The sequence below is a fragment of the Orbicella franksi genome, chromosome 4 (genome assembly GCF_964199315.1).
Source record: "Orbicella franksi chromosome 4, jaOrbFran1.1, whole genome shotgun sequence".
In the NCBI taxonomy this organism is placed as follows: Eukaryota; Metazoa; Cnidaria; class Anthozoa; order Scleractinia; family Merulinidae; genus Orbicella; species Orbicella franksi.
The window spans coordinates 1875906-1901184 of NC_138148.1; the positions used below are offsets into that span (position 1 = coordinate 1875906).

Consider the following 25279-nt stretch of genomic DNA (forward strand, 5'->3'; position numbering starts at 1 on the left):
CTTGGGAGTGGGCTCTTCGCGGTGAAGGAGAATTCAAAATCGGACCAGAAGGAGCTCGGCGACACATCTGTTCCCTTTCGTCCGCTGAGACGAAAGGCTGCTTTCTTTTGGGAAGGTCCCGATCAAGATTTTAGCCCATGATGAATCTAATCCTGGTGCATCAAGGGAAACCCATGTACTACGATTATAAGTTGAGTAAGGCGCGACGAAAGTTTGGTCATCGGGTTTTAACGTAAAAATCGCGTTGTTGTCACGGGTAACTGGTTCCGTTTCCAGTGGCAATTTGTCGGCTTTGATGTCATTAACAGCAAAGCGCGCGAAATTGTACGCGACGCCACAGGCGACGCACGGCTGTTGATATCAATGGAAACAATGTAAGTTGCCCGTGACTGACACCGAAATTTTAAGTCCAAAACTTCGTCACCAAACTTCCGTCGTGCCTTACTCAACTGACAATCGTAGTATCTAGTATGGACAAGGATTCATGGGTTCTTTTGATGCACCATCATCCGAATGATCACGGAGAAATCATAAATCCTGATCCGCAAAGGAACACACCCCGATATTCACTTTCAAGCGCGCTTTGAGAGCCTCTGCGAAAGAGAGTCATCTGCATTGAATCGCGAGAGAGGTCTCGGATTCAATTAACCATTCGAAGAATTGTCTGCTTTCTCCTTTAGATTTTCTAGCGAGAAGCAAAACAACAGGCCATGCAAGTTTCGTCTTCTGCTTCGGCGTTTTCCATTTACTACGTTCGATATAGGAATAATATGACGCTGTTGTAGCTTACATGTCTTGAAGCAGTCTTATAAATTTTCTGTCGCAAGAAGCAAACGTACACTCCAAGTAAAAGTGTCCAGTTTTAATTTTGTACAACTTTGTTTTGACATACAAAAATCACAGTAATTCGCTATCAAAACAGTTCTATGTGCGAAAATATCTCCTGTGCGAACAAATAAATAAAAAAAGAATACATCCACTCTGCTTGGCTTCCTTCATGTTAAAAAATCTATTCTGTTTTAAGCAACTGATGACTTGTGACAACGTGGAAATACTGCAAACGATTTCGAATCAGAAGCGTCGGGTGAGGAATACCGCTGTCACAGAGAATCGTCGTTCGGTAGGTCTGTCATGCCGGTAATGACGTCAAAAACTGGCGGGGGATTGGACGCAGCCAACCTGTTTAGCATGAAATAAACAGTAAAAACCAGTCAAGAACTACGCTTTCAAACTCTAAAATCAGTATCAAAAAACCTGCCCGCTGTCAAGATTGTTCAACTGAGATTGAGAACAGGCGAATAAATGAGGGACGCCGGGTGTGAAAAAAAAAAAAAACAACTCTTGATATTTCAAAATTCTACCAAACTGCACTAGCCATAAGGCGCGCGCAATTTTAAGAGAATTTTTAAAAATCACGAGTAGTCATTTGGGACTCCCGGAGTACAATTACCAATACTAACAAGGTAATGATTTCATAATTTTCAGCTTCTAAATATTGAACATGTTACCTTAAGTTACCTTATCATTCTATTATGGCTAACAACCTTTCTGGCGCCCGGGCTCGGCCGAGCAGGTGGTGGGCGTGGTAGGCGAGGATACTGCTGTAACTGCTTCTGCAGGCGAACCTTCTCTTCGGAAAGCTTCTGACTTATGAGTTTCATTTGTCTGTTGTACTCCTCCCTTGAAACAGATGAACTTTTAGCAGTTTCTCCAACTGCTGTTTTCTCTTCTCTCGGCATTTCCTGTGCTCCACTGTATTCCTTTTTCAAATCAACGTGAATCGATTTCTCTTCAGACGAGCGAGCGCCCGCGGTAATAGAACGACCCTGGTCAGCGGCACTATCGAGCCAGCCCACGTGACTATGACTACTTACAGGGCGTTGATCGTGATTCACAAAAGTTTCAAACGTAGCGTTTGCGCTTGCGTGACGGTCACGTGATTTGTGAGCCGAGTGCGGAGCTTTTCCAACACCAAGCGACCAGGGATCCGTGAACTCGTCTCCGACGCTAATGAATTCGTCCTCGTTGTGAGTAACAGCAGCTTCCTTCTCCCGATTGAAATCCATTTTCTTAAACAGCTCATCCCAGTTTTGTCCCTGATGACCGCTGGTGTTGAAAGCAGAATACTGCCGCGCAGCCTGTCGTTTGGCTAACCGCTGAAGAGCAGCGGCGACTGCGTGTTCATCAGCCAAGCTGTGGCCTGTCGAATGAAATCATAGTTAACCCAAGGTTAATACTTGCATATTAATGACATTTTGAAAATATTAGAGTTTATATCCAATTTAGAACTAAGACTTTCTGTCGATATATAACGTCGAAATCACGAAATATGGTTCACGAAACTGCATCTGGAGCGAATTTTGGTCAATGTATCCTACAATGTATTATTGAAAATCCACTAGCGTTCTATCATGAATGCCATTCTCTTATTGGCCACGTTACTCACTACCTATTCTGTTGTAGATGGAAAGCAGTCTAGCAGTGTGCTTTTGTTAGCAAAATGGCGGCCGATTCTTTGTATTTTCGAAGTGTCTGTAGGTGTAGCAAATTACATGTATGTGGTAACAAAAATAACGCACCCGTTCCTCGTTGGGTATTTTTTAAACCTCGTACCCAGTGCTGACCGCGCACGTGACTATCTTCTGTCTCACGCATTCATGGCGGCAATTTCAAACTGGTATTGATTTTTATGGAGTTGCTAATTCCCTACAGAAACAAGGTATGTGCAATTTTATTTTAGAAATATATTGTTAAACTTTCTCCCCATAAAGACGACGAAGTGGAATGGCAGCAGAAGCCGTTTTTTTGCTAAAATTCGAGCGATTTGCGAACGCTGGAACCTCGTGTCGACTCGACCTCTTTCCTACCTTGCTTTATATTGTATGTACATGATAAGACATATTGACCAAAAATCGCTCCCAATTAGCTAGACACACAACGTAGCGATAAAAAGCAACACCAGATACAGCTTCGTGAACTTTTTTCGTGATTTCGACATTATTTTATCGACACAAAGTCTCAGTTCTAAATTACATACAAACTCTTACATTTTAAAATATGGAAATATTATGCTTGGGTTACCTGTGCTTTTTTTTTGTGATGTTTTACAAATACCAGCCGCACAGTCAAGTACAATCAATCACTTCATTATATGACCTAATGAGGGCTTAGTATCTCTGCATATTCTTACGAGTCTTACGAGCCGTGCTAAACCATGACGGACAGACAAATGATACAGGTTAAGCAACTTTAAGCTGCTTTATTTATATTCGCGGGTCTTTTCGATAGGGTGTGTGAAAACGTGAACGGCAATCTGATTAGAACCAGACACGGAAACAGTGGATGTTTCATATTTTCCCATCTTTCGTCGGCTACATTTATTTTTCTTATCAACGAGTTTTTGGTGAAATGATATTTCATCCATTGCTTTACACACCTCTGAATTCACTGTCAGCGCCTCGGCTGTCGCGGCGGACTGGGGCCGATGAGATACGACTCAGGCGACCACTGTGAGCTATGAAAAGATTAAAATAAGTTAATTAAAAACTTAATTTTATAGTCATTGTTAAGTGAAAGAAACACTTCTGAAATGTTTACACCAAAGATCTCGTGTAGAATTACAGTAAGAATCTTTGGCATGTCACGTGATCACTTACCGCCATCCATGCTCCGGGTGTCCCCGAGGTCATCAGCTGTTCTCGTCATATCACGTGAGTGAGGCTTCGCCGATACTGGGCGACCAACGCGGTGAATTCTATCAGTTCCTTAAAATAGATTATCAAATATTTTCACATACTCTGATTAAGGTGGCTCAAAACAGTTTACAGCACTTAGATTTTGATGGGTCGTTATAACCACTCATTATCACTTGACGCTACAATCATGGTATTAAAAAACTGCCCAATCATTGGTGAACACTTTGCTATCATTTTTTGGGACCCAATAGGTTACTATTACTATAGCAACAGTATGACCTGCTAAAAAACACCCTTAATTACAGCTTTAGGGGCTTATAATTCAAAAACGGCACGTTGAATATTTTTATATTATCAAATTCTAATAAACATGATAAGACGCAACTTTTGGCAAAGTTTTTAAAAAAATCTGTACATAGGGTTCAGAGCCACCTTAAAGTTTTGAAAATGAGACTGGAGCCGAAAAAAGTAACTCTACAAAGATCCGTGTAGAGTCTGATACCCTGGTTGGCAACAACCGATCAGAGACCACAGATCTCTCTTGAGCTACGTCATGAGTGTGGAATTTTTCGGGTCCAGGCTCAAACGTCTACCAACCAGGGAACGCGTGTGGAGAAAGCTTTAGCAAACGGCAGCCAACTCTTTGCTCCAAGCCAAAACTGATTTTTTTTGCGTGTATTCAACGGATGAAGACGCTAAATATCGCTTTCACCTCACCTTGTGAACTTGCTATCTTGGCTGACACCGGGCGTTGCCTGGTCTTGTTTAGAGCCACTGAGGCGCCATAGGCAGAGACAGCTGTCAGCGCCCTTGCGTGTCGATCAGTCACTGTAGGGCCTGTGCTACTAAGGTCTTCCGTGGGCTTCATTTCGTCATCAGGAATGGGGTTTGTGCTGACAAAACATGTAAATAAAGAAACGGTTACTTTAGGTGAACGCATCTTTGAGCATACATCAGCAGACAAGAAGGCGAAAATGGATCTACTTCAACTTCTCGACCGAGCTCCTAGTACTAGTCCAAGAATGGTAACTCGCCATATTTACCTCCGGGGGTGCCTGTCCCCTTCTTTTCTCCTAGACAGTACTGAGTCGTTTGGCACTTTGGTAGTGCTCTCCTCCGAGCTCCTTTCAGGTCGACCACCTAAGAACACGCTGGCGTTCTTGTTGAGCCTGGTGTACGTAGTTAAAAGATCTTCCAACTCTGTCTCGCTGTAAAATTCGAAGCAAAACATGGATTACTACAAAAACGAAATTCACAAGAAACAACCCATTGAAACATATGGACCAGAATGCAGTGAGTACCTTGCAATGGCCATAAAAACCTTGAACTCCTCATCCGGGATTTCACCCATGAACGAGTTGCTCCTTGAAAGCCCGTATGTGCGGTTAATCTCCTGCCGCTTCTGAATTTGCATAGTTTCCTGTTGAACAAAAGATCGTGTACACAAAACTACTTGCTAAAGGCTGGTTTCCGTAAGAACGCTACGAACTCTGCATAAATAGTCCAGCTATTGTAACTGTTCTTACTGATTTAAGCCTACACATTTTACAATGCGACTACTCCGACCAAGACCACTATTAAGACAAATTCTTTGCAAATTGACCTCTGCTAAATATTTACTACTCAAAATGACCACAAATCTGTTGTCTTTGTGATGTACAGCTTGATTACATGGATAATTTGTTGGAAAACTATTGTTAACCTCCACGATTTTTATTCGTTAAATTTGTAGAAAATTTTGTCGGGCAGCCTTGGTTAGAGAGGTCGCACTGTAATGTTAGTTCTGATAATTTGGCGAAACAAGACACTATCACCTAGTTTTGCTATTTTTTTTATTCTCATCGCCTGTATGCTTGAGGGTTTACTCAGGAGGAGTAAGGAGAAGTTATATGTCGATTCTTGAAAATTTATCAGTTTCCCTACATTTTACCTTTCCATAAACATGAACAAAGTCTCCCAGCTGTTTGGCAAGAATTCTTCGTCTGAAAAAAAAAAGACTAAATAAATGAAGATTCCTCCCTCGAACTCTTGCTACATAATTATTTTTTATTTTTTAATCCCCCTCCCCTCTTTTTGCTTTCAATGTCTGCAGTGATGGGCGTTTCTCTTTGCAGGATTCCCCTATGTAGATGTGGGAACATTTCTGTTGGTTGCTAACAAACGTAAATGTTCTAGGAGAATTTAAAAGATCGTTCGTACCTAACCGTAACATCATTACAAAGGGTCACTTCAAACACGTCCTCATTTGGCAGGCTCTTTACGCCTTAGCTAACCAGTGTAAAAAATTCAGGGAAACGTCGGCTGACTGGCGGTACAGGAAATAATAACTTCATAATTATCTTTGTCTACTAAGTCACCTGCATTGTGAACTAACCAGCTACGATTTTCTACAATACGTTTCATTTCACATGTCTTACCTGTCGTGTAATGGCAGCTTATGGCTCGGTACAACCACCTTGAATGGCTGTTGTAAATTGCTCGCCGCTTTCTTCAGAAAACGAATCACCAAGTTCTGAACAAGGAAACAGCATATCACAAGAGATGTTAAAACTTTCAACTCCTTCTACGTGATCGAGAGGGACACAAACCTTACTCTTAGCCGTCACTAGGCTGTTAAAAATCTACATTACGTGCAAAACATTTTGAACTATTTTAATTTCAGACAAAAATGCGTCCGAAAATGCAACCGTCCGAAATTTTTAAGCGTCCGAAATTTTAAGCGTTCAAAATATTTACAATACAGTACAACATTTTTAAGTAGATCCAAAGCCCTAAGTTTCCTTTTTGGTGCGAACTCTAGTTGACGCACTGCTTGAGATAGGTAACGACTTAATATGATTGTGTTATTTTCTCGTTGGTATATCTCTAAAACCTTGACGCTGCAGTAAAACTGTCATTTTCACAAATGATGTTTCAGTCTAATCGCGTTTTGTAGGCGTAAATTTACTTTAGCTATGTTCCATCACAGGGTCCGAAATTTGTCCGAAATGAGATAAAAAGTGTCCGAAATTTAAACGTCCGAATTTTTTTGCGACTGGTATTTTTATCAAGAGGAGATATAGTCATAACTTGCCATTTGATCGTCTTGTTTGGGGTCTGTGCTATCTCGAGAATCCTCTGAATCATAACTGAAAGAGAAGACAAGGAAAAATTTAACATAGACTAGTCATTCTCAGCGTAGAATGTTTGACAAATCTTTGTCTTTTTTCAGCTAATCAAAGAAACACCCATAATGTCACGTGACTTCTTTGATGTCCCCGACCCCATGATTAACGTGGCATTTGATTTGTCCCAGGATGTCTAAAATACGTAATAAGTAACAATTGGTACGTTTGTGTCACCATGAAACAGTATGCTCCACAATCGTTTTGAAGCAACAGCAGTTAAGAGGGATAAAGCCTTACCTGGTATCATGAACCAGTCTTTGCTGGACTCGCTGTAGATACATAGCGAATGCTTGCCTCGCTTGAAGTTTCCTGCAAGAAAAAATACAAACTTTATGAAGTACATCTCGACAATCATTAGTTTCAGGAGACGAACCTTTCGAACAAAACGACAAGCGATCAACAATTAGCACTTCAGAGCTAGGTTGGAATTGTCTTTTGGATAGGCTAACGTCTACAAAAGCCGCTTGATTCTCTTAATCCGCGTGCATAGTCCCCGCCGGAAGAAATTTTCGAGCAACCCTGGAGACAAGAATTGTGTTCTTGACTACTCACGTGAGTGTGCCGGCCTTTGCCATGATGTCATCCACTTTAATTGGCTGGTATCGCGGTTGCGCAGACAGCACACGCTTTGACACTGTTTCGCCGCTGATCGGCACAGGTGGCTTCTGCGCCCGTGTGGCTTCTTGGAGGGCCCTTGGATGGGGGCCAGCCGAGGATAATCGATATGGCGCCTGTGTTTCTGAATCCAATATGGGCTTTAGTCCTGAAGGAAATAACAAACCGCTAAGATGCTACGTTGGACTAAACAGTGCCAAAGTGTAACCCCGCCCCCGCCCCCGCCCCCTTCGTCATCATTATTTCATGCAAAATGCAGGGGGTCCTCCTCATTCAAGATTTCAGCTGGCGGAGAATAAACTATACTGTAAGATTATTAAATCGCATGAGTCACACGAACCTTCGGGATGAGAGGCCGACTTCTCCTCCATGTAATTCGTCACCACTTGTCCATCGGGGCTCAATCGGGAAGAGATGGACTTGGCACGAGGTGCTTGCGATGTGTCTTGGCTTGCACTAGGGGTGCCTTGAAAAAGACAAGTGATATGCAGTCAGAACTGCACTAGGTATGACTAGGGTGAATTAAAAATCCACATTTTATGAACCACATGCAGCCCACCAAGAAAAAAGAATCTCTCTCTCCTCGCGCCTAATTTATGCCCCACCCGAGAGACGTCTGAGACTGGACCCGAAAAATTCCATACTGATGACGTGCTCTACAGCGTTCCGCATTTCTGATTGGCTGTCAACTTGCGCGCGGAAATTTAAAACCCAGAATATCTAATCAGAGACGCTAGACGGATCTCCCCTTCCCTTCCCTCTCTCTTTCCCACCCTCGAGCATAGAGCTTGCTCGCAGGCTATCCTCATTTACGCTTAGAAACGTTTGCCACTACCTGCACTTGGAGTTGTGGTGCCCAGAGCTTTTTTCGTCCGAAGGAGAGAGGGACTCTGTCAATGAAAACGAAAGAAAATGTCAACGCTTAGCATGTAGAGAGGCCATTTTAAATCATATTCTGTAGAATAAACTGAGAATTTCTTTGGACAACTTTTCAAATGGAGTCACAAAATTGTAAACATCCTTAAACTGATGATAGATTCTGCAGTATCCGAGATATGTTTTCTAAACTCACACGTTGTGTCGTTGTTTACTAAGAACGACTGTTTAGCAAAACTTCCTCATGCGAGACTGGAGTGCTAACTGTGTTACGTACCCAGCTGTCTAGTTTCCTCTCGTAGCAAACAATTCTCTCCTTGATTCCCACGCAGACAGTATCAGACATCTGACAAATAGTGAATGAAAAACAGAGGAATGATGTTATTTTTCAATCAAGTTAATTAGTGCGGACGATAAGCTTGGAGTAAATAAAATAGAATCTAAATATCTTTTTACCTCTGCCGGTTCAACTACTAGATTAACTTTAGATTGCGGTGCTCCGTAAGACGTAATACTCCTAGAAAAAAACCAGCGATTAGGAGAAGTAAATATTTAGTACAGCTCTTGAGAAATGCTCTTTAAGCAGCAAAAGTAGAATGAAAAACAATTATGTTTGACCGTAACGTACCTCGCTCGCGCGCCTGCTGACGAAAAGCTGGCTGTGCTTGGCCTTTGAAAAGAAGGTTTTCTATGGAGTGATCCACACGAATTAATAACTAATTTATACAGCCTTAGATTGATTCTATGTACGCATTTTAGTATTTAAGCTTTTACGGTGAAGATTCCCCCACTATTGCACTCACTGAAGTTTTTCATTACTTTCTAGCAACGTACTTTCAACATTTAATCAGTTCCTAATATATGCTAAACAATTACCTTCCAGGAAACAGTTTAGAGTGCAGCATATGATTGTGAGTTGTTCCATGCTCCAGAAATGACCTAAACAGACACACCAAAAAAATCAAAAACGAACATTTAGCAATATAAATTCTTCTGAGAGTGAGCATGACACGATGAAGTCTCTTTTGAAGGACACTACCGATTTTCGCAATCATGAATTTCTTCTACAAAAGAGTTCATACATGTCCAGCAGACTAACTGCAGATTGTATACGAGACATTAATTAAGGGAAACGTTTCCGCAAACTAAACCTAAACTTTTTTTTTGTCAAGTTTTAAAATCTTCAGCCTTCTCTAATTCTTGACTGTACAATGCCATAGAATTTCCTTTGAGTTGCTGAACATGATTCTAACGTTTCTTTCGATTTTTCCAAATAATATACGATAGAGACAAGAATAACGTAAAATCATCAACAAAAAGATACCTTTGTGTGCTGCTAAATTCTCAAAACTAAGACTAAAAGAAATATATGACAATCAGTGACGAGAAATTACATCTGAAACTTAGGACTAGTTGTTTACCCGTAGAGCTCCCAGGAGTCTGGGGAGGGAAAGACTCGTACAAACCCTCCCCTCCTTGAGAATTCTTCTCTGGTGTGACGTAATATCCTAATCTCCTCTCCTGTCAAACCATCATCAGTCTTTTTCCTTGTCATTGAAGACAATGGTCTGGAGTTTGAAGTGACGATTCCACCGGCTGTGGCTGATCGCTGCCTCTGTGAAATAATAAATCAGCAGTTTTTAAGAACAAAAGCCACTTTCCACAAATGTACTTAATAGCAAAAAGTTAGGAAAATAAACGATGTTCTGTTTATGATATGAAATAATATGCATAGGTAATCGTATAAATACGAGTAAGGATTTACATTACGAGTGATATTTGAAAATTCTCTCAAAATTGCACGAGCCTATAGACGAGTGCAATTTGAAAGAATTTTCAAATATCACGAGTAGTGTAAATCCTTAATTGCTCGAGTTTTTTAACGATTACTTTTTTATTATACGACTGAGAAAAATACGAAAGCGCGCGCATTAATTTGCACTGCAGTGCAACTTAAGAATTAACGATAAATTGGCCTGCTCTCAGCCAATCACAATGAGGTAATTTTCTCAGTCATATATAAAAAGCGTCTTTAAGCTCTGGCCAAACGGACTCGCAAGTAGACCCAAGTTTTCAACTTGCGTCTACTTGGGAGTCCGTTTGGCCAGGGCTTTACACCGAGGTCGTTTTCCCTCAATTGGACTCGGCGTCCGATTTTCTAAACCAAGCGGCGAAACTTCTTCTGCGGTTTTCGTTTCCGTGACTTTTAATTTCCCACACCTAGGGAAACAACAGCCAAACAAAAGACAGTTGCAAAGGAGGCCAAGTCTATTACATTGTTACCTGATATCGGTTCTTCTGTGGATAATCCACAAAACGTCGGGTAGGAAGCTTACGAACCATCGGATCATGAGCCACAAAACCTGCCAAGAAAAAGAGTCGTTCAAAAACAAGATAGTAGTTCCTATTTAATCATAGGTGCCTATGATACGTATTTTGAAAATATAAGGTATTTTTAATAGGTATTTTGAAAATGTAAGGCCCCGTACACGCTACGCCAGAGAAATTTGAAAACGATGTTTTCGCTCTGAAAACGCATCAAATGTTTTCCGTCCACACCACCCCGGAGACATTTGAAAACGCACCAATCACCGGTCATTTTGGATTTATGTTTGAGGAAATCTCGGGCAGGGAAATCACCTGATCGTGACGTCATTGTTTTCGTAAAGCTCTTTTTCCAAAATGTTTTTCGTTCACACTTAAACAAATCCGTTTTCATGACGGATTAGTGTGGACGGTAGGCCTAACCATAGAAATAAAGCTGCGCTTTCAAAGTTCTCCAGCGTACCCTGGACGGGGAGTATTAAGCACTTCATGAGTGGCCCCTACGGAAACAGGGAGTTTTGTTCCCCCGATACCCTCAATGTTCCGCGAGGCGAAGCTGAGGGGAACATTGAGGTCAAGGGGAAACAAAACTCATTTTTTTCGCGCGGAGCCAGTCATTAAGAGTTTGTTACACCTCCCTCAAAAATAGAAAAAACTGCGCAGAAATCGTTTGCTTGACGCCGGCTGGCGCACAAATTTGCCGCGGTTTCAAGGAGCCCGTCCTGATCACGTGTGAGCGGAAAGTTCAAGTTGTTGTTTCCCTAGGGAGTTAGTGAGTTTTATTCGCCCTAGGAAGTTTGTGAGTTTTTACCCACGACACGTGACACATTCTCCTCCAATCACGAAACGTATTTGAGTTGGGAGGTGTAACAAATCTTATTAACCTCACACCAAATGCTGACCGCGACTGACCGCGAATGCTGACTGCTGATCTTGTGTCTCACGCATTCATGGCGGCAAGTTCAAAATGGTATTTGATTTTTATTGAGCTGCTAATTCCGTAAGAAATATAAGGTATGTGCAATTTTATTTTACAGAAATTTTGTTAGACCCTTGTCCTTTAAGGACGACGAAGAAGAATGGCTGCGGAAGCCGTTTTGTGCTAAAACTCGAGCAATCTGCGAACGCTGGAACCTCGTGTCGACTCGCCGTCTTTCTTACCTTGATTCTTGTAATATATGGCAGCATATGCTGACCAAAAATCGCTCAGATTACCTTGAAACACGACGTTAGGATAGAAAGCAATACCGGATACGGTTTCGTGAACATATTTCGTGATTTCGACATTATTTATGAGACAAAGTCTCAGTTCTAAATTCCATACAAACTGTTATATTACCTATTATGCTTGGGTTACCTATTATTAAATTTCCGTGTCTACGTTACCCATACGAACAGATTGTGAGTACTTGAGATACCTTGAACTGTAAGACTGATACACCGAGCTTCACTCACCAATTAAATTAAACATGTCGGACACCAGATGAGATTTGATCTTCAGGTCCAAAGGAGAGTCACTAAACAAATAAAGGGAAAGCAACTCAACACATTAAAAAGGCTAAATAGTGCGGTTTTCAGTTGAATATTAGAGAGTTTAAGCATAACGTTTACGGCAGACGGGAAACGACAAAGATTACCTCTGATTTTTTTATTCTTTTCTTGTAATCCTTAAAGGAGTAGGTCACTCCAAAACCGTGTATTTTTTTCCATCACTAATAAAAAGTTCACATTGAGTTGGGTTACTCACCGTTGTTTTAGCTTCTGAAGTGGATGCGATCTCAATGAAAAAGAAGTGAAAAGTTCGACACCGGGAGCCGCCATTTTGAAAGAATCTTGAAGGCCAGGCCGCATATCCGTGACGTCATTCCGTCCGAATTGGCGCCGCAAAGCTCAAGAAGGAGGTCATTGAAGAAAAATGCTTTCCGACAATTTTTCAACGGAAGGCTCTTGTAAAGGCACGTATTGCAAGCGAACGGCGCATCGCAAGGAACGAAAAGAGGTAGCTATCAGTTACACTTTTAATTTTTAAAAATATTTTTGCCCGGCAGAACTGTCGTTGACTTGACTGGGTAAATATTATTTCTGCGCAAGAAATTGAAGCTCCTCGCTGGACTACAGGGCTCAAATTTCAAGAAAAAACCTTGGGGCCAGTTGGCCCCTAGGTTTTCAGGTTTAGTCGCCAGCACAAGTATTTTAGTCGCCAAAAATTTTCGACCCTTCAGGCAATACATTTTCACGAAAAAGACGCTAAAACGGCGTGAATCACGGGTCAGTTTCATGTATAATCCGTTCGTCGCTTTTTTCTCTATAATAACTGGGAAAATGGCTGAATTAAATTCTTTTCTTCATTTACCAGTCTTACCAGTATTTACAAAAAAGGCTTCCATGTCGCAAGCTCTTAATTCATTATATTTCGTAGACTGGCGCTAGGGTTTTCGTGTTTTCGTGTTCATTGATGCATAGCGACTGCATGCGTTTTTTGGAAGTGATTTATTAAATTTCTTAGGGTACCGTGGGAACTTCAAATGCCCTACAGATTTCTTTAAAATTACAAGTCAGACTAAGCCCGTACGGTTTTCTTTTATCGAAAAAGTATTTTTTCGCTTTATAAATCTCTTGGGTGGGCCAAATTCAGAGCGTCTTTAATAATCGGCCTTGACAGCCAGGGATGAGGTAAACTACTTACAAATTTTTAAATGCTGTCTAATTTGATTTGGAATACATCGGAAGAAGTAGTTAACTGTACATCAGTCCTATCTACATATCGACAATTACCGATAACAAGTCCTGCTATAGCGAAATCCGATATCCGCATGTAAATAATATTTTGTACAAAATTTGTTACAATTTGTTTTCAATTTTATCAACACGATTCATCATTAATTAAGGACAGTTTTTGTGCATTCACATCATTTTTAGGAATTATAGTTGCTAATGAAAGCACATCTACGGTAAAAAATGAAGCTTTAATTTTACTGCATGCTTTGTCAAGTAACGAGGCGAGTAAACACGACACATGCGATACGGATAAACACACTAGCAGAGTGAATTTTCCCTCATCAGCTAATGTTTACGCATGTAAAAGTTGCATATACTTTTTTTCTTCTATCCAAATTATATTACATATGCTTAGCTTTCCAAAAATACAAATTACAATTCTCACAAAAAATCTCATGTAATGATAAGGAATGTCGTCAATTTCACATTTCTCACGTCACGGACGTCGATTTCACTTCGCATCTTACATGTAAAAGTCACTGCGTATTTCACAAGAGTCCACGTAGTCCATAAGTGTAAAGAAACCTGACAAATACGTATGAGCACGGGCAAAAAGTATCCAAATTTTATAAGTAAAAACACAGACTTGTGAGGTGGAAAGCATTCGCCCGATGTAAACACACCATTGAAAACTCGTCAGTTTCTGTGATACCAGAACTCCCTCCGCATTGAACCGCCAGTAAAATAAACATGGAGACAAATCAAATCAAAAGCATTATACTGGGGATTTATTTAAGCGACCAGTTCAATTCTGAGAGCAATTTAAAATTAAAAATAAAACTCCTCTTCCACTAACTGCTTTCATTGCAATTACACTGCAAAATGTAGCTTCCATCTAGGTGACCTACTCGGGCTGTTCTCGGCACACATTCTCTTTGCGTCGGCATGGTTGCACATCTCTCACAAGTACACCACAGAGCATTTTCCAATCGATCATTCCATTCAACTTGATTATTATCATCCGCGGAATCACCAGCACGTTCTGGCTTCAAGCGCAGCCATACTAAAGCTTAAAAGAACAAACACATTCTCGGACGGAATGACGTCACGTATATGCGGCCTGGCCTTCAAGATCCTTTCAAAATGGCGGCTCCCGGTGTCGAACTTTTCACTTCTTTTTCATTGGGATCGCATCCTCTTCAGAAGCTAAAACAACGGTGAGTAACTCAACTCAATGTGAACTTTTTATTGGTGATGGAAAAAAATACACGGTCTTTGGAGTGACCTACTCCTTTAAATAAATCACACAAAAATAGAAAAACGTCTTCTACTATTCACCGCAAATACAAATATTTTCACTCTGCTGTACAGACAGCTGAAGACAGACGGCAAAAGTTTCATTTTTGCCGTTCGACGTTACGTCATGCTTAATCTCTCTAATATTGAATATCGTAAAACCAAAACTAAAGTAATCATTCTAGCCAATCACAAAGGACATAGACAATACAGTGAACACATCAAAACTCAAAGAAATTACATGTCACTGACGCCAAGCGCGGGAAAGCGTGTGCGAGCGAGTCATTTTTGGTTAATTGGATGAAAAAGTGGCGCGAGTTTTTTAAGCAAATCGTGTTACGTAGTAGGTGCAAAACCAATCACTTTTTGACACTCAAATGAAAACCGCTCTATGGACAAAACAGAAAGTTTGTTATTGAATGGTGAAAGCAAACAAGATATCCCAAACGCTCACTAAACCTTGGTGGAAGCCATGTAGTCCTTGTAACTACACTCAACAAACAGCAACAATAAAGAGTTAGCCATTGAAGTACAATCATCTGAACTTACCAAGCAAGTGAGGGAGATAAGTTAACCTCCAACAACCAAGGACGCAGATTTTCATCGACTAGAATGTCAAAGCCGTATATTTCTGTGAAAATAGGAAAACCGAAACACCAACTGAGCTGGCCAGCCTTTGCTTCTACTTGAACGTCACGTATTGAGCTAAGTCTGTGTCAAGCCAGTTGCCCATACAGCTGGGGCTTATCCCTGTTTCTATAGCATGAAATGACTAGGAGTATTTCTACTCCCCCCTGGATGGGATGCTGGTCTATCATAAGGGTTACCACCAGCATATTCGTTGGTACGTATTTATACACCCGGGTGAAGAGAGGCACTGTGGGAGTAAAGTGTCTTTCCTAAGAACATAACACAATGACCTCAGCCAGGGCTTGAACCTGGATCGCTCAATCCAAGGACCACCACTGACACCTCCGGAACTTCACACATTAAATACCATTTATTTTATTTTATTTTATTTTTTTTTAAATTGCCTGCTATGTTTATTCTACTGGCAGCTAACGGTTGGAGTTGCATTGTGTCAGTTTTTGGTGGCAAGAAGAAGGAGGGAGAACATACATAAGAGTACAACACAGAGAGCTTACATGGAGCTAGAGAAGGCTTTGCTTACCAAAGCAGTTTCCTGAATAAGGCATAAACATTTTACAGGCAGATGCAATGTGTAACTCCCCAGCTAAAATTGTCTTTATCACTACATCTTCTATTCTCATCATCAGAGCTGCAAGAAAGTAATAAATTTGAGCAAAAATTAGTTATCCTGAAGTCATACAAAACTTAAGCTTTAGAACAGTTTGTTGTACCACAAGCACAACATTGTTACAGCATTAGCAGGCATGGCAATCAAATCCAAGGTCACTTGACATATTTCATTCCAAGTTTTATATCAAGAAGCAGGGATGGCACAGTGTTGGGAGCACTGACATGCCAACGATGTGGCAAGGGTTCAAATCATAAGTGGATTGAGTTCATAGATGGTTCTTGTCCCAACTTCCTTGTCCTTCCTTTAAGGTTACCCCAAACCTTCGCGGGGGCTACTTCTAATCCAGATTCTCTGGTTTTCCTCCTACCACAAAAACCAACACTTCTAAATTTAGTTAGACTACAAGTAATCCCTCTTTTGCTTAGTCCGTTGTGCGCGATGCAAAAGAAAACTGTGAGAAATGAAAAGCCATGCAAAATCCTGGGGGGTGTGGGGGGGACAGAGATCTGGACACAAAGGCCTCTCTATGGGCTTTGTGACTATCAATTCCTGTTTCATTTTATTTCTGCATGTAAGCTTACCTGTGGTGTCTTTTCCAAGTTGCTTGAGATATCTTAACATAGCACTCATGCTCCACTTGTTCCCAAAATCTTCAACTTCAGGGTCAGGACACCTGGAGTACATGGCCATACAGCTCAAATATGTTAAAAACCTGGCCCAGGTTGTTTAAATGGTAGATAACCCTATGCACTGGACAAATCACTATCCAGCAGATAGCAAGTTATCCAGTGGATGGCGTTATCCAGCCTTCAAACAACTGGGGCCTGCTGTTTCCTTTACTAATGTGTATTCCTGTTTGTTTATTTGTTTATGAACTAAAAATAATGCTGGAGAGCATTAAAAGAATTCAGGGTCACTCTGGCCCACCTTGTTTACATTAAGGTTCATACTAGTTTAAAAACTACCAACCTTAAAAACGTCACAGAATAAGACATAAAACAGTAGCTACTTCACAGTTTCACAGCAACCAATTATTCATTCAGTGAGGTGAGCAAAACAATATGAAACTTCACATACCTAACAAAGTCAGAATTTTTCTTGTTGACGCTATAGTTTGTCAAATGCATACAAACATTCTTGATGTTTTTACCAGTTCTGTCATATTTAACAGTGGCAAATCTACAAAATAATAGTAATGATCCTGTTCAAGACAACGACATACAAAAAATGATAATTCAATATTACAAATGTACACACCTTTGTATGTAGTCACCATTTCCACAGACAAATAACTCTGAGGCCATGCTGAGGAGTAACATTTGTTTACAGGGAGTGTCTGTGGTTGCATTTATGATAATCAAACTACCTTGTATGTATGCAGATTCACATTTTTGCACTTTGATTCTGAATGGCAAAAGGCAAACTTAGGCAAAAGTGTTTTCTTCTCCTTCACTGCATTTCAGCTAAATGCCAACCCACCTTGTTAATCCCTCTTCATAGAGGTAAACTCTGACAGGATCAAAACATGTCACACCAACATACAATCTGAGGTCAAACTTGAATCCTGTGGTTAGAACAACATCTCAGATATATCATAAAATTTAAGATCATTAAGTAAATTACAACTAAAATTCTAGACGTTGATCTTGTACATGGAGCATTGAAGTTAACTTCCCCGCCTCATAGCAATCCCCTGTAACTTGTAGGGATAGGGGTAGCCTCCATAAAATTTTTAGGAAAAAACCTGGAAGCTTGATTTGTTTGTGGTAACTGATTTACAAATTAATGTTCTCCAGAGGTTGAGTTTAAAGTTTTGACAACTTTTTAATTGTTGTCTCATACACTGCAAAGTCCATCTGGTGAAATTTTTGAACTGCAAATGCATTCTTTTTGAAAATGTATGTTGTTCTCCAAAGAGATGTTTAATGAACATACCATCAACAAGCAGTGGGTTACTGATGTACTTGCAAACCAAAAGATTGTCATCAAGAGGTACTTGACTGGGCTGCAAAAAGATTTCAAGAGCAATTGATCATATAAATTATCAATCAAGATGTACAAATCTTCTTTAAAGCCTTAATATAATCATGTTGAGCAAGCAGGTGAGGAAAATGTAAAAAATCATCAACCAGGAAGAATTGTTTCATCAGTTTGGCTAACAGAGATAACCTGGAGATTTTGATTTCTCTCATTAGCTGATCTGATTATCACCAAGCTAGAATGACAAGCATACAGCCCACATATCAGTACTCACATGATTGACAAGATAAATTCCTCGACCTCGTGATGAAGCAACAGGTTTTACAATCCATGGTTTTCTATCCTTCAGGAATGCCGCTAAATGGTACAACATGCAGAATATGAACATTCAAACAACAAAACCAAGCCAATGTATGCATGTTGAATGTCAAAACACTTACCATTAAACTCATTAAACTCCTCTGGTATGATGTAGCTTTCAGGAATAAAATCAAAATGTTTCACACCCTGAAAAAGAAAGAATATAAATTTGTTGTTTAAAAATTCATGTTCTGACTGGCTCACCAGCCATAATTACCCCAAACCCAAAGAAGAGTACATATTATACCTTGGAGTGTTGCATTCGTTGGATATTCTTGTATAATTTGTCCTTCCTGGTAAGTTCATACGATCTGTTTGAAAGAAAAATTAAGTAGTCAAATTACATACAGTAGATGACTGTTAAAAATGCATTCAAACTATTTCTCGAGACAACAGGATTAGAATATGCCATTTTATATTATTTTACATTGTAACTAAAACATAACTTGGTGTTCTGAACACTCCATTGAATATTAAAACAAACATCTAAAGTGTTTATAAATGTCTTAACACCCTGTAAATATCTATGGCCAGCATCCCCATAAAATGTTTTCTTTTCATCACCCTCTTTTTTGCAAGAGTGAGCCAGTTGCAACAGTTCAGGTCCATATGATTACTCACTTGGTTCAAATATAATGTCTCTGTACTTAGGTAAGATAATCAATGGGTTAAAATGAAAGACGACTGTGACAGTAGTATCTAAAGGTTTTTCACATACTGGCAGTGTAATGGTTGGTGTACTCAACGTAAAAAATTTAACTTTACCCATAAGGAAATGAGAAGTCCCTTATGCAAAAATATCTCGGCTATTGTTTGGGAACCTATAGATGTCATGGTTTGAAACTGTTGCTTAGTTTAATATTTTTGTGAACTAGTTGATTTCTCTTTCCTTTGTCTGATACATGTATTCATAGTCATAACTTTAAGACAAGTACCCAACTCTTTGGAGTCTAGGGTTAATAGAACTTCCCACATTGCACTTCAGTACGTACGAACAATGGTACATGGGGATGGGGTGAATACTTTCATACATTTCCTGTACTTTTGTCCACCCTGACCTTGACTTGGCACCATTGTTTGTTAGAATGTGGGAAGGTCTGTTCCATGAGCCTGTAAGGTGTGCTTACACTGTACCTTGGGAAATGATTTATCTTTTGAAAGTCTTGAAGGCCTCTCAGAGTATGAGGCTTGACATGTGACCCCGTCCACATCAAATTAAAGTTTGAACTGTTAGGATGAACCTGTAGAAAAAAAAAGGTTTTCCACCTTGTTGTTAATGAACAATAATATTTGAAAATAAACTAACCAATCTGTAGAACTACAATATGATTATTCTTTTTTTAATTTTAATTCGCATTCATAACAAGTACTTGCAAATATTTTGTAAATTTCTAGTATAAAGGAACAAAATGATTAATGTTTGTGAGAATGAGGAATCAAAGCTGTAGAAACATAAGCCATTGGTGAAGGGGTTCAATCCATAGTTGCTGTACAGCTGTTTTCAACTAAATTAGTATTCTGCTTTCTTTTTGAGCATGTCAGCTAGAATCAAAATTGTTCACCTCTCTAAAGCAGTGGACACTCAGGATGCTTCGTACAAGTTTACATTCAGTCTTCATAAATTTGTATGTCAAATGGTACTTTTCTGTCAAGAGAACATACGCAAAATTTGTATCTAGACCTCGTTTGATAAACTGCACAGGTAAAGCATTGTTACATTAATGCTACACACAAAAAATACTAGTGTGGAGGTCACTTCTCGCATAGCACTTATCCCCAACCAAAAGTATGTAAAGATAACAACGGACAAATAAAATAAGGGTGATTTGAGAACAATGTTGGGACCCAACAGGGAGCGGGCAGGGGAGAAGCCTACTGTGGACATCAAGTCATGGGTTAGTAACAGCCTCTTGGACTATAAGGCTGTAAAACTCCCTTTTATTTCTTTGACATCATCCACACAAAGTGGACTTGTAAACATTAGCAGTTCTATGATGCAATAAAAAGGTAGCACCTTGTTATAAAAGAACCTTTAGTGCTGATACAGCCAGGTCATTAGTCCTACAAATTGTCCAATTTTCAGATTAACACTAGAAACATATTATCTGTAAAAATCAGAAAGCATGTTTGCTATTTATTTTCCTTAGCTTAAATTATTACATGACTATGACAGCCAACAGGGCCATTATAACTCAGAATACTTTATTGATGGTTAATATTTTCTAAGTGTTGGACCTGGTAAAGTTTCTGCACGTCTTTTTCAATCATTATCAGGGCTCAAAAAACTTTTAATTCAAGCTTGCCTTCGGACCAGCATGTCTCAAATTTTCCTGACCCTGGGCAGGTAAATGACTTGCCAAGGCCCCTACCCATCGGCTAAATGAGAATGAAAAGTTACTCGCCCAGCAGGAGAATCTACCTGTCCCAGATGATTGAACGGCACTTCTTTCAATCCCTTATTATGTCATGCAGTACATCTAAACACCTTGCATGGAACCAGATTGGAAGAATATCAGCACTTTGTAATATTATTCTTGTATGGACCTCACTGCACTTAGAAGACCTGTACTTTCAAGACAATGGGTTCAAAACCTAAAGCTGATATTCTCCCAGCAGAATCCTTATGCTCAGTTGTAAGATAAGTATGATCATAATTTTGGAGTTTTTATTTACTGTTTTGTTTCCTACCTGCTTCAGATTTTGATTCTGGGGGCAAGGCCAGCAAAAGCACATGAGGAGAAAAATGGATCAGGGGAAATTTCTTATTAGGACCACTCCACTTGATGATGCTGAAAAAGAAGATTATGGGATGAGCCAATATTTACAAAACGTTGTTTCACAAGCTTAAAAGCTTAATATATCAGCTTCCATGTTGCTATATGTCATTGTTAATGGTGTGAACTTAGCTTTAAAGAAACGTTTTAGCAATATGGGATAATTTATATAGGAATAGTGCTACCTGGTTTTGCCATCTGACTCTTCACAAGGTTCCTCTACATGGGATGTTATAGGAATTTCATTTTCTTCTCCACATTCATCGTTTTCTGTCACTGCAGAGTCTGTGTCAGAATATTTTTCGCGAGTCTGTGGTTTGGGCATTCTGGTCTGACAATCAACTAACGTCAACCTCGGACGTTGTCTAATTCTTCACAGGTTTTTAATTGCAAAGTCTTAGTGACAAACCAATAAAAGAAACTCAGAGATTCGTAAAGGCAACCATAAGCTTACGATGTTATGTTTTGTTGTAACCATCACAATTCCTACAGTTGTTTACTTTAGAACAGTCAATAAATTAATCAGTCAATAAATTAATCAATCCAATTGGTTATAAATCCTTCACGGCAGCTTAGTCTTTTCTTCAGCTTCACTGCCCGCAGTGGTGAAGAATCCAGAGATGCAAATGCTTGAACAACAGAAATTCCGGTGATTACTGGAGCGAGCTGGCCTTGATTTGAAATGACCCACTTTTTCCTGGAGTTATCACAACAATTAACAGAGAACCTTGATGCCAGTCAAGCTCAACTTTTGATCAGATAACCTGTTCTCTGCGTGCTCTTCTTAACTATAATCCAGTAACAACAAAACTCTGAACATCACGTTGAAATTGAAAATGAGCTTTCCCACCGGTTCAAAGTATCCGCCATTTTACTTACATTTCCTCGTTGCCATCCAGGCAAGCAAGGATTTATGGGAAGATAATGATACCGTGTGACGGGCCCATCGCGTGACTAGCAGTGAAACGATCGATCAAAACCAGAAATTGAAATCGCTTTTTTTGTGATGGAGGCAGAAACAGGAAAGAACGAAGAGTTTGTTGATTTAATCTCCTCGGGGAGACCAATTGATAATTTCTTGACCCGCAGCATTTCTTCCAGAGACCCATGCAGATATTTGTTCGAGAGGACAAAACGCCTGTTTTCTTCCGGTGTGTTTTTGAAGGCCTCTGCATACGCTGTCGGATTCTGGAACCCCAGCAAAGGATTCCGTGGTATAATGGCAGCGATCGTATTATTACTGGATGTATATTACCTCTGTGAAGCCGTTTATTATGCTTTCGTGTGTGGCCATTTTGACACACCCCTCGACCCTTGGATGTGTGTGAACGTCTCCACTACAAACTCATCATGTACAAGTAAGGCAACTTTACCTGAACTTCTACACGGAGTTGAGCTGATCAACATTTTATATCTGGTCTCCTGCTTTGCTGTGCTCATGTCCAATGCAGCATTCGTTTGGTGTATGTGGAATCTGAAACGACGATCGGATCATTGCGTGACACTAGATCAGTCCTATTCCGCAGCCGGACGCTCGCTCTGGGTCACGCTAAACCTCACCATGCTTATTTTTGGCTCCTGCCTTGTGATTAAGGTTTTATGGTTCAACTTGACCATCAATGCGCCGCTCGTTAATTACGTGTCAGTTTCTCTGACCATCATTCCACGCTGGAGTATCCTTACAAGTTGCTGGATGTTTTCAGTCATCACCAACGCAATGAAAGACTGCGTGACATCATGTCACGCGGAAATCCGAATCACCACCAACAGCAGCTTAAATGACGTCATACGCATTCATAAGCGCCTTTGTAAACAGATTTCTTGTACTTCCGAGTCTCTGAAACCATGGTTTGTAATTCACTGGTTTGTTTTGGCGATAACGACCGTCATTTATATTGCAGATATGGTGGATTTTTTTCAACAAAATGCCAGCGAGTGGTACGATTTGTATCAGGACGCCCTTGTAAGTGTGGTATACCTGTATGCGTTTGTCTACCCAAGCTACTGTGCCGCTTCAGTGACTGCTCGCTGCAATCAAATGCTTAAGGAACTAAATATGACTTCTGACGAGGATTGGGACACAGGGCACCCATTCCACAGCCGGGCCCAGCTGGCGCTCTTCATCCAGTGTGCACAGTACACTGAATGTGGCTTCCAAGCTGGTGGAGTCACATTTGGCTCCAACTTGGCGTGGTTTTCAACCCTCGTTGCAATGTGTGGCTTGGGTGTGAAAGTGCTCTGAGGAAGAAACACTCAATGCAGTCTTCACAAGAATGAATGCTAGCAGTTGTTACGTTGTTAGGAAGTGCTTTTCAGCCTACCTAAGGACCACTTCTAAAACTTTCCTGATCATGTCTTCCATCATGATCACATGACAGATGATAAGCTTGCGTGATTCTTGAATTAAATATGGTCAAATACGCGATTTTGTAAGGCTATTTTGGAGGAGATGGGCGAGATAATCAGTTTAAGTATGGTTTCACACGCTAACGCATTTATTACGTTATGGGTAGTTTTCTTTCTGTACTCTATACTCAGCAACAGACGTAATATACTACGATTATTAGTCGAGATTAGATTAGTTAAGGTTACAGTATACCTTCAGGGGTGTCTCGCGCGCAAGCGATGTAGCACGTGCAGTTTAAGCTGTAGATACCTAAACCCCTATATCAAATTAAAGCTTATGGAGCTGGCTATCAAACTATACCAAGAATTTTGAAAAAAAATGAATTGTCGAATTTTTCACGACCACTAAATACGAGCGCCCGAATCACCTTTCGAAAGCTACAAGTCAAAGCGAATTTCCTTTTTCGCCAATTTAATTTTTTCCTCGGTTTCAGGGCCCAAAGCGCTTAAAAAATGTGTCTGCGTTTTGGCATATTCAATTGCAGTAAAAGGTTACAGAACATTTTCGAAATAGGATTTAAAAAATGTGGAGTGATCGTACAAAAATCGCTCTCGAAGAAAAAGTATTTCGAAATTAACAATTCCCAGATACGCTTTTGTAGTTTATATGTTAAACTAGCCACTGTCCCAATTTAAGAGCAATTGAACAAATTCCCTTTGAGTTATAACTTTTTAAAGTGTCTGCTTCAAGTGAAAAAATTTATTCGAGAAAACAGCGCTAAGAAAAATTTTCTGCTTCACAAACAAACTCCGCCCACAAACGCCTTCAACTGGGTTCTCAAATAACTAAGCCAATCAGTGCAGGGAAAGTTTAGTACCGTTAACCTCCTGGTGAAATTTACGCGCGAATCTCTAAAAAACTCTTGTGTTTCGCAATGCGCTCAAGGAACCGAAGGCAGAGAGATAATTTTTCTGTAGCTCGGTTTTTCTTGAAGCTGGTCTGGCAAAATGGGGGAGACTAAAAAGGATACGAACGCTAGAGTGGCTGAGCGAAGGAAACAAACAAAAGAAAGCGCGGAGAGCAACTGTGTGTGGGCAGCTGTGCATGGATAATATTTCAAATGGTCTCAATGAGTCCGACGATTCGTCGATATCGGACTCATCAGAAGAGTCTCTGTCAGCATCCCTGTTATTGCTGTCAAGTTCCGAAATTTTTACAGAACCTTTCTTTTCTCTTACCACGAATATTTACCCGCCTTATACGATAACTATAGCTTCATCCGCGTGGCGAACTTTCGCTTCTTCACTCATTGATGTATTTTCATTCGTTCTTCGCTGTTTTCGCTTTTCGAACTGGTCCATGGTTTAAACGTGGTCTATGTTTACTTATAATTTAATAGAGACACGCCTAATACCAAAAATGCTGGGTAGTCAGAACAACAATGCTGATCAACTGAGTAGTCAATTCGTGACATCCATATAGGTAATTCCCGCGAAAATCGTCTCGGTTGATTGCATACGCGCCATAGGGCTGTCAATCAAGAGGTAAACTTTCACTTCCGGTGAAAACGTAAAACCGCCATTTCTCCGCCAATATTTAGCCTTTTTCAAAATTTTTTTTCAGAAATTAGAGATTATTCTTCGACCACTATTTTGACCCAAAAATCCAAATTTGAAGAAAATTGCCGACCCGAAGGTATACTGTAACCTTAAGCCGCGAGAAAAAAATGGCGGCGCGAAATCCTAGGGGCGAGAAGCTTTGTCTGTCTGGTCCCTCCCTTCGTGCGCTTCTCGCTCCCAGAATTTTGCGGGATCACGGGTTTTTCAGAGAACATTTCCCCAGTGGGATAAACAGAAGCAACTTGA

General features: G+C 40.2%; 2 protein-coding genes across 2 annotated transcripts; one reads left to right on the plus strand and one right to left on the minus strand.

Annotated features, from left to right (window-relative positions):
- Window positions 1-847: 847 nt before the first annotated feature.
- LOC145485825 (tubulin polyglutamylase TTLL5-like) lies at window positions 848-21943 on the minus strand. The gene is made up of 34 exons (XM_081464464.1): window positions 21253-21943; window positions 20982-21082; window positions 19856-19938; window positions 19428-19534; window positions 18541-18604; window positions 18374-18440; window positions 18208-18290; window positions 17889-17958; window positions 17433-17517; window positions 17031-17132; window positions 16535-16626; window positions 15864-15971; window positions 15242-15323; window positions 12134-12195; window positions 10637-10716; window positions 9775-9968; window positions 9230-9292; window positions 8982-9041; window positions 8810-8870; window positions 8631-8699; window positions 8313-8367; window positions 7818-7943; window positions 7415-7625; window positions 7100-7171; window positions 6769-6823; window positions 6113-6207; window positions 5626-5677; window positions 4997-5115; window positions 4739-4903; window positions 4413-4588; window positions 3657-3764; window positions 3437-3514; window positions 1519-2200; window positions 848-1179 (listed from the first exon to the last, which is right to left on the minus strand). Exons 1-34 carry the CDS (start codon window positions 21390-21392, stop codon window positions 1101-1103), a joined length of 3846 nt encoding a protein of 1281 aa, XP_081320590.1. The 5' UTR covers window positions 21393-21943; the 3' UTR covers window positions 848-1100.
- A 114-nt stretch (window positions 21944-22057) lies between these two features.
- LOC145485828 (uncharacterized) lies at window positions 22058-25208 on the plus strand. Its single transcript, XM_081464470.1, has 2 exons — window positions 22058-23654; window positions 25128-25208. Exon 1 carries the CDS (start codon window positions 22074-22076, stop codon window positions 23307-23309), a length of 1236 nt encoding a protein of 411 aa, XP_081320596.1. The 5' UTR covers window positions 22058-22073; the 3' UTR covers window positions 23310-23654; window positions 25128-25208.
- Window positions 25209-25279: the final 71 nt, after the last annotated feature.